Source organism: Centruroides vittatus, unplaced genomic scaffold, assembly GCF_030686945.1.
Source record: "Centruroides vittatus isolate TY-2023 unplaced genomic scaffold, ASM3068694v2 contig_620, whole genome shotgun sequence".
NCBI classification, from domain to species: Eukaryota; Metazoa; Arthropoda; class Arachnida; order Scorpiones; family Buthidae; genus Centruroides; species Centruroides vittatus.
Genome location: NW_027122381.1, coordinates 923,871 through 936,277, shown reverse-complemented (window position 1 = coordinate 936,277; position 12,407 = coordinate 923,871). Strand labels below are relative to the sequence as shown.

Here is a 12,407-nt window from a genome sequence, read left to right as displayed (position 1 = left end):
GTACAGTACATTGAATACTCATCTTAACAGTCTTGTTTCATTCCATATAAGAGATACTTGCATATTGAGCCTGTGTAGTACCAAGTTTGTTGTGGCTGGCATCATACTGGTGTTCCTTAACTCTACAAGTCCATGATCTATATATGGAGCCTACATATGTTAATTTTCTATCAAAGCAGCCACCGTGAATGGGAACAGAGTATACCCCAGATGTCTTTTCATCATTTATCTCATCTTTTAGCATTGGATAAGATAGTAGGGTTTTGCCTATATGTTATTTTTGCATTAGCATATTTTGTTTTTTAAGCACACACTGGATGTAATTTCAGAACACATGCTTACAGTTTAGCAGTTAGGTCAATCTTTTATTGTTGTTCTGTTGTTGTTCTGCAGTTAAATGAAACAAAGCAAAGCTGTTAAGATGAGTATTCAATGTAAAAAACTCAAGACCATAGAATCTTGGGAGATATTTAATGAGACTCTTAAAGGAAGTTGTGTTAATAGTAAGGAATTTAATGCACTATCTGATAGATAGTGGGCATTCATCAATAACCCCCCTTATGCCTAACAATAAATAGCCAGATCCCAGTTGATTACTATTTTTATTCAATATATATTATTTTGTTATCTTTTTGTTAAACATTTATTTGTATTTATTGTTACTTGAATATTTTGCTATTTATATCATTTGGTAATCATGTCAGCTTAAGACAAATGTCACAAATCATTTAAAATTAATATAATATCTATAGAATGGAAATGAATAAAACATTCTGTAATTAAAATTCTTGTACAGGTTAAAAAAAAAAAACAGTAATTGTAACCTGAGGTAGGCCCTAAGAGAGGCCAAAAACGTTTGTGAAAACTTTCTATGCTGGAAGTTTGTGCAAGGCATAATTTTAGTAAATACATATAGAGTCTTTTCTGTAAAATTATTTGTTTTCAAAACACTCTAACCAGATTAATCTAGCAGTTGAAGCAGAACATGGAAATCACTTTAAGTAAATGTTTAGAAATAGATTTTTTTGCTTTAACTTAAACTGACTACAAAAAATAATCTGAAGACTTGTAACATGTTTGCAGAGTTAATTTAATCAATATATTAAGCAGTTTCATATTGCACTGATGACAACATAAAATGGTCCTTAGGGCCTTGGCTGCATTATGCTGAAACTGTTCCATAAGGAGGAATTCTTTCTGTCTCATGTACAAGATCATTATCCCTAGAATTGCTATCTTTACATGCATTTCATTAGCTCACTCTATTCGTGTCTCTGTACAGATAAAGTAACTCAATTTTCACCTACTTCCCAATTTATGATCTAGTTGTAACTTTGCATACATATGTATTCCTGATGACAATGCATTCTTTTTAGTGTTTATAAGCAATTTTAGCAATTAGCAAAAAATTAAAATTTGTAAAAATCTAATAACATTGTTACACTCAAGGTATTTTTACCCATTTTTAGTCTTACTGTCTACATAAAATCTTGTAACTCAATTTTTCACCTGCTTCCCAAATAAATGCTAAAACAAGAAGAATTTTGATAATTCAGTGTTGCATATAATGGTATACAACTAGAAAGAATCAAATAAAAAAACATTAAAAATGTTTTAAAGAAATGCTTTTTATTCACATAAATGCACTAAAAAGTAAAAAATAAATTTTTCTTCAGCTTTCACAGTATTCTTGATATTGCGCACCAAAAACAAAAGTGTGGGGTGTCATGTATAGAAATATTCTTAGTTACACTTTCTATCAATTTTTATAGGCTTCCGGGAGTGGCCCATGTTTTCATTTTTGGTCATATAATACCAACAATACTGTGAAAGATGAAGAAAATTTTTGTTTTACTTTTTAATGCATATTTATGGGAGGAAAAAAAAAGCATTTCTTTAAAACTTTAATATTTTTTTATTGCCTCTAATGCTATAATTTCTATTCTGTATGCTTAATGACCCAGAAAACATTACAAACAACACAGAATTATACACATATTAATGTTAGGCTACAGTATGTTGTAATATCAAGCAATCACAGAAGCAATATTGATTGTCTTGTGTTGTTTTCATTTTTTAATAATTCCATTTACAGTATGTAGGATTTTTTTTTATACATTCCTTATTATCAGTCATCAGAATGGAGGATATTTTTAAATTTATGAAGTGCAAACATTAATGGTGATGCCACATTTTTCAAGAATATTTTTCATTTACAAACAAAGTAATGAATTGTCTTAGATGTAAAATGGCAGCTGCCAAATGATACATTAAAAGTGAAACTAGTAATGACAATCTATCAAACAAACTGACCTGACTGTCATATACAAATTGTATAATTTTTGCAAATATTATAAAAATTTGACAAATACTACATAAATTTTAATTAAAGATAAATAGAGAAGATTTACATTTTTATATTTTACAAAATTATAATCAAGTCTCTGATTAAAAAGGCAATATAATTTTCTAAATATATATATAAAAGTACACCATTGTTGTTTAATTTATTAATAGTAAATACTTTCAGCTACTTAAAATTTAGGATTGGTGTTTTAAATGGATAGATGCTGCTAGAAATTTTTGTTACTTAAAGATGATCTAGAAATAAATTGAAAATGTTTAATTTCAATAAATGATGGCTTATTTTTGTATAATATTTTCAAAATTGTTGTACATCAATTTATGTTGTTTAATTAAATAATCAAATTTAATTTTGACCTATTTATTAATTTCACTTGCAATTGAAAAATGAAGTATGTTTTTCCACATGTTTTTCTCAAATTTTTCCAACTTTATTTATTATTTATTTAACGCTTTTTGGATCTATGGATACATCAAGGCAATTCCAAAAGATGAAGGCACAATCTTACTTATTCACAATTTAACATGTTAATTCTATAGACATTTGACAAAGACTACATGAACGACTAAGTGACTTAGACTCATCTATAGTTAATATAAGAAGTATGTTTAATATTAAAAAAATTATAATTTTCACTACTAAATGTTACATGTTATTTAATATTTTGATGTTTGTAAAATGGCTGCATGCAGAAACTTATCAGTCTATGAAGCTTTACATTTAATAAATGATAATTCCAGGTCAGAAATATATAGTTCTGATCTGAAACCAAATAAAATGAATCTGGTTTAAGTTCTGTCAATGTAAACATCATCAAATTGTAAACTTTGTGACATTCAATTGTATCTTGAAAAGTGCTTTAAACTCTCATAAAAGAGCAATTATACTTTGAACAGTCCCTAAAAGCTTGTATCTATCCCAAAGTAAGTGCAAAATAAAATGCAGCTTTTTTGTGACAGGAAACTTACAAAAAAAAACCTAAGTCCTTCCAGTAATAACATTTAAATGAAATATGGACGTTTTTGACCTCCTCCCGAGGTCTGCATCGGGTTTAAAAATACAAGTTCTATAATGGAATATATTAAACAGAATGTCTGCAGAATTCAAATTTAAAGTAATAAATATGATTGAACTAATCAGGAGTGCAAAGGTGTGAATGGGTGGGAGTAGAATGTTAAGATTGGATCAAAGTGTGCCTTCCACCATGTGCACAAAATTTATTTTTCATTTTTATGGTTAATACATTTGCCTACTTGGCCTGCTTTAAAGATCTCCAAGGCCTCTAAATCTCTAATATGGTCATTATATTCAGTAAAATATATTAACCTTGTCCAGTCGAGTTTAACCTCAACGTTGTTGTCAGAGGTATATACCTCTGACAACAACGTTGAGGTTATACGTTGAGGACAGAGCTGTGGATGGTTTCGTGTAGTCATTATCATATTTGTGCTCCTTTACACTTGAGAGATCTTTTCATGACACTATGTAAATTAGATCTCTGTCAAATCTATAATCCTTCAATAAACTCTAGGTGCCCATTCTTCATTTATGGAATCTTTCCCATTTCTTAGTGGCACATATATTGTAGGGTTACATGCACCTTTATGTTTTGCTATTTGTTAATACATTGCATTCAAGTGAAGTTTGTAAGTAATTACTACCCACTCAGTGTTTTTTTGCTCTCTGTTGTTGGTATTGTCATCTATATTGTTACCATTATTACTCTGGGTCTTACACTTATCATATAATACTGGTAGATTAAATGCTCGCTAAAGCTATACATCCAGGGTATTTTGTGTTACAGAACAGTCCAGTTTCAGAGTAGTTTTCTTTTGAAGCTTTTTTTCTTTTTTATCTGAATAGATGTGATCTGATACATATATGAAGTTTTTATTCTAATTTTTTTAAACATGTTTTTTTTAATGATTATTCTGTTAATTCTTTCATATTAACAAAAATACAAAGAAACAAATCCAAAATATTATGACAATTATTATTGATTCATTTTTTTATGATTTTTTGAAAATAACCAGTCTGCACAGCATTCACATGCACCACCAGTCCAGAAATTGTTAAATAATTATCCATTAAAAGAAAGTCAGAATTTTCAGACAAAGGAAGGAAAGCACTTTTTGGAAATTGCTGAACATAATTCTATGGATATTTCATGTAATCAGTGAATGTTTGATAACAAATTGTAATCATTTCAATAGAATAATAACAAAAATACATAACTCTGATTACATATGTTCTTAAGAAGCATCAGTCAATCTATATAAGTCAAGCATTCTACATTTGAATACCACCTAGAATTATTTAAATATTCAATTCAACTTGACTATTTGATTCATGCAATAAAGTTTTCTTTAGTTTATAAATTAAGCAAAGTGTATATAGAATTATTTATTTATTTCAATTGAAAATGATAAATCTTTATTTGATATTTAGATTGGAGTGAGATAGAAGATAAAAATGTACAGTCTAAAACTGTTGAAGGTGCTACATCACAAGAAACAGAAGTATCTGTTGTGCCAGAAGGTAGGCTATCAAAATTTTAAGTCATTTTGCTATTTGCTAAATCTCCATTGAATATTGAGTGCTTTACAGTCTAACAGTTTTTATTTAAAAAATTTATTTATTTATTTCTTTATAAAAAGCAATATTTTCTTTATTCAGTTTTTATTGCATATAGCAGAATATACATTTTCGCAATTATAATATTATTTTATTTTCTTTCGAGTTTTTATCGGAGTCGGTCGATAATAGTCGATGTTTGTAATAACGTACATAAGTATTACATGCACATATTTCAAAAAATATGGAAATATAGAATTTTAGAACTGAGTATCTTGTGATTATAATAATAACTGAAGTGAAACCGAATGTTTGAAAAATAAAAAATTTATTTATAGTACAAGGAAGACCATCAGAACTACAAGGAATATGTTCTACTATAGAGCCAGGTATTTAAAAGTAGAAAAAGTTTGGGCTCGTTGGAAGCATGAATTTTGATATTTTTAATTAAAAGTATAAATACCATGCTTGTATGATATCATACATAATTTCACTATTGCATGGTTGACTATATTTGAATGACATTAGTGAAGTTTTTACAATTTGAATAAAGTAATACGATAATGTATGGGAAGAAAACTGCATGAAAATTATATTTATTTGTTTTATTTTCATGATGCATTGAAGCAATCCACAGTTGATTTATAATTATTATTATTTCAATTTTATTACGTTATGTGACTTTCTTATCTCAGATTATATATATATTTGCATTTATATTAAAATAGTTTTATATTACATTTTTTGTGCATGAATTTTAATTTAAAGAATAATAAAGAGGTTTAGCAAACAAACTATAATTTATGTTCAAGCTTGATAATTTTGAAAATATTTTTCTTTAAATGTCCAGTACAAATTTAGAGTCACGGCTTTGACTTAATCTCACGAATCCAGGTACAGTGCACAGAACAAGAGAAATTGATATAGCTGCCGGAATAGAAGAACTCGACGAGGCTCAAATGAAACAGTTAACGCCTGAAGAAATTCTTAGTTTTGCTGAAAAAAGAGATTTTTTTCAAAGACTTTCTCAAACTTCAATTATCCTTCCCCCCGATTTTTCATCATCAACAAAGCTTACAATGACCAAAGGTGTTAAATTAATTGATGAAAGCGATGCAAGACAAGGAGAAGTCGTTGAAGAGCAAGTAAGTTTTGCAGAAAGATTAAAATTTTTTCAAACCGGAGCAGAAGACGAAAACGGTTCTAAACCGTCGTCGATAACCGGCGATTCGAGTGCTTTGTCGGACGAAGGAACGGAAGCAGAACGTTCAATAACAGAAAAAGAATTTGCCGAAGATAAGATAAGTGGATTGAAAGAAAAATCAAGCAGTTCTTCAGAGTTTACATCAGAAAATCAAGTCCTCAAAGCAGAAATCCAACTTTTCTTAAGAACTGGTAGTGGGGGAGAAGCAATTGAAATTTCGAAAATTAAAGATTATAGTGGTTTAAGAAAGGAAGCTTCACAAGAAAGTTATGTTTCTGAAGAAGAAAAACAAGAAGTACTGGAAACTAATTTAGCCACTTATGCTGCTGAAGAAACACAGATCAATGAAGAATGGGAAATCATTAATGATGATGAAATTAGAGAAGCTAGAGAAACTTTACATCTTCACATAGATAAAGATAAAGGAATAGAAGAAACTTGGGAAGTATTTAGCAAACAAAAACAAGAATTAAAAAGTGTAGAAATTAGTCCTCAGATTACTAGTGAAACAGAAGAAAAAGAAATTGAAAAAACTATTACAGAATTAACAACGGTAGTTGAAACAACTGAATTTATCAAAGAAAAATTGAAAGATGATTTGATTAAATCTGAAACCAAAGATGAAATGAAGGTTGAAGAGACTATGAAAACTAAAGGTGATACTACTTTGATTATGCAAAAAGAAACAACTGATTCTGTTGAAGAAAAAGTTAAGGAAGATTTGGTAAAATCTGAAACCGAGGATGAAATTAAACTTGAAGAGATTACAAAAACTGAAGGTGATACTACTTTGATTATGCAAAAAGAAACAACTGAATCTTTTGAAGAAAAAGTTAAGGAAGATTTGATTCAATCTGAAAACAAAGAGGATATAAAAGTTGAAGGTGATACTACATTAATCATACAAAAAGAAATGTTTTATCCACAAGAAGAAATTGATATTTCATATACTCTTGAAAGCGAACCATTAGTTAAAACTGAGATAAAAGAGAAAGAAATAAAAGTATCATCATCTGAAGAAATTGAAGATGTTTGTGGAGAAACTGAAACAAAGGAAACAGTTACAAAAACAATCGTGAGAAATATTGAAAAAACAATTATTCGAACAGTAACAAATATCAAATCGGGATCGAATTTAGAAACTGTTAAAGTAGCAGAAACTGAATCATGCATTGACGACAATACTTCAAAAGATTTAAATACTTCAGATGAGATAAAATTTAAAGAGCCTCTTTCAAAAGAAATAACAGTGCCAGAAAAAGAAATTACTACAGAAATTTCTCCACAAGAAAACCTTGATGTTTCAACTAAAAGAACAATCATCATTGAAAAAAAGTTAAATTCAAAAAGTAATGTAATTTCTTTAGTGGAAAAGGAAGAAAAAATATTAGATATTTCAGAAATAGAAAAAGAACTCAAGCGCGATTCACCTGAAAAACAAATAATTACTCAAACTGGAGATGAATTAATGTATGATGACAGTGATAAAAAGCATATTGATTTCATCCAGGATGAGCAATATGAATACGAAGGTAAATTAATTCCTGAAGTGCATCCAGAAATTCCTTCTGATTTAACAAAAGAAGATATTGAAATAGAAACTGATAGTGAGTTTAAAATGATGCAACCTTTAAAATCAGAAGACATTTCTCATGAAACTAAGGATACAGAATTAGAAGCTGAAGAAGAAATTTTGAAATCTGCTAGTGAAATCATGGACTCTACTGTAACTTCTCTTCCATTGTCTCATGATGAAAGTGAAGACACAGAAGATGATCAAAAAAAATCAGAACATATGGTTTTTGAGAGTGACACTGCAACAAAAGATACTACAGAGTCTGAATCGGAATCAAAAGACTCACTCTCTAACATAAGTGTCATGGAGAAAGCAGATACAATCCATTTGCAAGCTTTAGAACTAGAAGAAGAAGCAGTCAGTCATAAAGAATCTGATATTTCTCAATTAGAAATGACAGAACTAACAGATTCAAAACATCTAATAAATAAAGAATATGAAATGATGGAAAGTTTGGCAAGTGCAGAAGCTTTCCCTGTCGCTATAACATCCACGGTGGTTACAGAAGGAAATGAAATTGCAACAACAGACCAATCAACAGTTATTGTTAGAAAAATTTCTACTATTGTGAGTAAAACTGAAAATGTTATTTTGGAAAGAGAATATAAGAAAGTAAAATCTGATAAGACCTACAAAGAACGTCTGTTTGACACGGATACAGACTATATATATTCAGGTAAGACAGAAATACCTTCTGCTCCATTATCTAATAAGAAAATTTCTCCAGAATATGATGAAATTATAGGAACTGATCAGTTTACCAAAGTTTTACCACAAGATTTTGTAATTTTAAGCGATAATTCGATAACAAGAGAAACAGAATATACCACCAAACAAATAGTAATGGATACAGTTAACAGTTCATTAAATGAAGAAAACATCAAGAATGAAATTTCTGAAGAAAGTGAAATTAAAAGTAAGCAAATTCAATCAGAGAAAATCCAGAATTTAGAAAAAATTTTGGATGTAGGAAACACAAAACAAGTGGACAGAAAAAATAATTTAGAAAAAAATGGTACAGATCAAATGAACGTAAATGAAAATATTTTACAATATGATATTTGTGAGATTTCAGAAAATGAATTGATTAGAAATAAAAAAAGTGAGGTAATTTTGTCAAAAAAGAAAGAAAAGGAAATAATCTGTCTTGAACAGAAAGATTTAAATAATAAATTGATATCAGAATTAGAGATAAATAATATAAAACATAAAAATTTTGAATTTCCTGAAACATTAACTAAAGAATCTGAATTTATATTAAAAGATAAAATTGATATTTTTTCACATGAATTAATTAAAAATGAAAAAGATCAGATAATAAAATATGCTGATCCTAATTCTGATTTTAAATATACAGAAATTGATATTTTCCCAATTAGTGATGAAAAATTATCTGAAATTTCACATGATGTTTCCTTCAATAAAGAATATTCAAAAAGTAACGAGACTGATTCGAGAAATATTATTACAGAAGAAGAACACGTCGGAATAAAGTTATTTCCTGACAAATTAGAAGAACAAAAAGAATCAGGTAAGTTAAATAGCAAAATTTGTGTTGAGTCTATAGAATATATCCCTAAAGAAAAAAATTATGAAATAACCTCACTTACTATTCTTGAGAAAAAATGCAAAGATTCGACAATAAAAGAAAATCACTTATTTTCAGTTAAAGAGAAAATAATTGAAGATGAATTAAATTTAGAAAAAGAAAAACAAATTATTAATAAAGATTTTAAAAAATCTATTCGAGAAGATCCAAATTGCCTCGATTTAACTCCTAAAACAACACAATTTGACGAACGATATTATTCGCCATCCGAAGTAAGTCCTGCAAAAGAAATTAACGTAACTACCGAAATTTCTACCGATGTAGGAATTAAGTCGGAAATACTTAAGCAAACTGTCGATTTATTAGAAAAATCGGATGTTTACGAAAATGAAATAAATGCACCGACAGAATTAAAAAATGCCGATATTTCCGAAACGGTCGTATTAGACGAATCTAAAGAAATCAGTCAAAAAATTGGCATTCAAGAAATTGATTCTATATTAATAAAAGACAAAACAGAGCATCTTAAATTTGAAAATAACTTAGAAAAGTTTGAAATAGAAAACCAAATTGCAGATGACAGCAAACTTGAATGCTTTGAAGAAAAAAATCAATCTTTAGATGTAGTATCAGAAAAAGAGCAAATAAAAGAATATAAAATTGATGATGTATCTGTATTTCAGAAAGAAACTTTTCAGTCAACATCAATTTCCTCAGATTATAAAACTCAGCATCCAAATTCAAGTGATTACTTTTCAGAAGGGCAAACTAATGGATTCAGTCATTCAGATGATTATCAATCTTATAGTCCAGATGATATTCCTAAAGCTGATGTTTTAACACGAGCGGAAGTGTCTTTTCCATCTGCATTAGATACAAAAGAATCTGCATATGAAAATGTTAACAAATGGATGGAAAAAGAAATGGAAATTGTTAAAGAAATGTTGAAGGATAGACCAGATAATATGCCTTCTTTGGAAAATTACGAAAGCATAATAGCTTTCGACGGCGACCTTCCGACCGGCGACGACGAACTATTTAAAAGAAGTTCTCCGACCGTGGAGTCGTTCGACGACGAGGCGCAAGTCGAAAAATGTGATACCGATCTTATTTTACAGATGTTAAACAATGTTTCCTGCAGCGAAATAGAACTAGCCGAAGTGCGAACCGAAGACGAAGCACCCGATATCGAAGAAGACATTTCTCCGGCTGCAGAAGAATTGTGTAATTCTACATTACAAGAATTTATAAAAGAGCAAACGGTCAATGAAAATTTTGATCAAGGTGCAAATAAAGAGATACCAGAAAAGACTACTTCAGCACAGTTTACTAGTGATATTTACGAAGAGTCAGAACTGGATAAAACAAAAACAAAACCAACTCTCGATCTATATCCTCAGTCGTCATTAGAAGTAGAAATAGGTAGTCACATAAGTGATGATATTTCACTCGACATAGATAAAAATCATGTTTCGTGTTCAGAAAATAAAATAGAAGTCCAACAAGAAAAAATACCCAATACCGAACTTTTAAAATGTGATACCACATCCAACGTTAAAACAGTTTTATTCCCTACTGCATTACTGAAAGCCGATGCAATTCACGATTCTACCTCTGATACTTTAACTTCTTCCACAGTGCTGAGTGCTAAATTAGCCGACGAAGCATCTGATAATATTTATCCTCAACTAAATCTTTCAGGTATTTTGGTTTATCTAATATTGTTCATTATCTGCTATTCTTAAAATCAATGCACTGTTATCATCTTATTTATGCCTTAATTAGAATTAATTTTTTAATTTTACTTTAACTGTAATATCATAGCATTTATTTATTTAAATTATATTTTTATAATTTATATTTTAAACCCAAGTTTTTAGAAATATGTATTATTAAGTAAGTATTTAATTATGTGAATCTTTTATAATGATTTTTCTTTATATGTATTATTATAGTTTCAACACATTTGTTATATAGCATATAATTGGTTTACATGTCTTTTATTTATTAGTTTTGAAAATAACATATGTGATATTTAAAATTTTCATGCACAGTTAATCATCATGGATCAACAAAGTATTCAGTTAAAATATGTCGATTAAATTTTCCGTATTAGTCAACAATGTAAGCTTGCTAAAAATAAAAAGGATTGCATTTTATTATGTATAGATGAGCATATAAGATGTAAAATTATTATTAAAGATGAAAAATGATGGAAATTTAAATTATATTATCATAAAATTATAATGATAATCAGTACAGTAAACATTAATTTATACTTACTTAATGAACATATATTTACTATTTTATTATTTCTTTGATATTACAGAAACCCTCAATTTAACAGATCTTTATGCATTTATGTAATTGATCTGTGAAGCAATCATTATCTTTCATAGTAAAAAAGATTTTTATTGTTATTCTAAATATTAATTATATGATTATCAATTTATTTTATCTATTTTTCTATATACTTAGATCTAGTATACCAAGTGATGGCAATATATGCCTTCACTTGCTCCTATCTTTGGCAATGTCTCCAATTCTCTAAATTCAATCTTTGTATTTTGCCTGCCTAGTGTGTTATTTAATAATCTTGGTCTGTCAATTGGACGTTTGCCTTTTGATTCGAAATGACCTTCCAGGCTTGTCTTTTAACATGATCTATCCATCTTAAACTATGCTTTCTCACATATTCCACGATGTCAGGTTTATCATATAGATCTCATAGCTCATCAATTGTCTTTCTCTAATCTCTAATCACTGCTAATTGAAGAAATCACTGTTCCATTCTCTGTTTTCCCTATCCTTAATTGGGCCATACATCCTTCTCAATATTTTATTTTCAAAAATCACCAACTGCTGTAGATTAGTCTTTCTTGCGCACCATATTTCAGAACCATAAAAGACCACTGGATTGAATTAGTATTTTCTATAGTTACACTTTCAGCTTTTTTGATAGCTTTTTGCTGTCAATCAATTCATCAATTGCATATTTTACAAACCAAACCTGTTTTTATTTATAATAATATGTACCGATTATTCTATTGTATACTAACAAATTTATTTTTTCCAATACAGCCTGTAAATTTTTGATTTAATTGGTATTTTCTTCTATTAAATTGAGGGTTCCCTGTAC

At 28.7% G+C, this 12,407-nt stretch overlaps 1 protein-coding gene across 19 annotated transcripts in view; it reads left to right on the top strand.

Moving 5' to 3' along the window:
- Positions 1–12,407, top strand: part of LOC136979409 (ankyrin-2-like) — a 376,384-nt gene that overhangs the window by 289,973 nt on the left and 74,004 nt on the right. For 8 of the 19 annotated variants that reach the window (XM_067275362.1, XM_067275361.1, XM_067275359.1 and 5 more), the window contains 3 exons: positions 4,814–4,903; positions 5,278–5,328; positions 5,834–10,969. In XM_067275362.1, coding sequence (XP_067131463.1) covers positions 4,814–4,903; positions 5,278–5,328; positions 5,834–10,969 — 5,277 coding nt within the window. The remainder of the gene's footprint in view (positions 1–4,813; positions 4,904–5,277; positions 5,329–5,833; positions 10,970–12,407) is intronic. The other 11 variants (XM_067275370.1, XM_067275363.1, XM_067275368.1 and 8 more) reach the window with 10 other exon arrangements.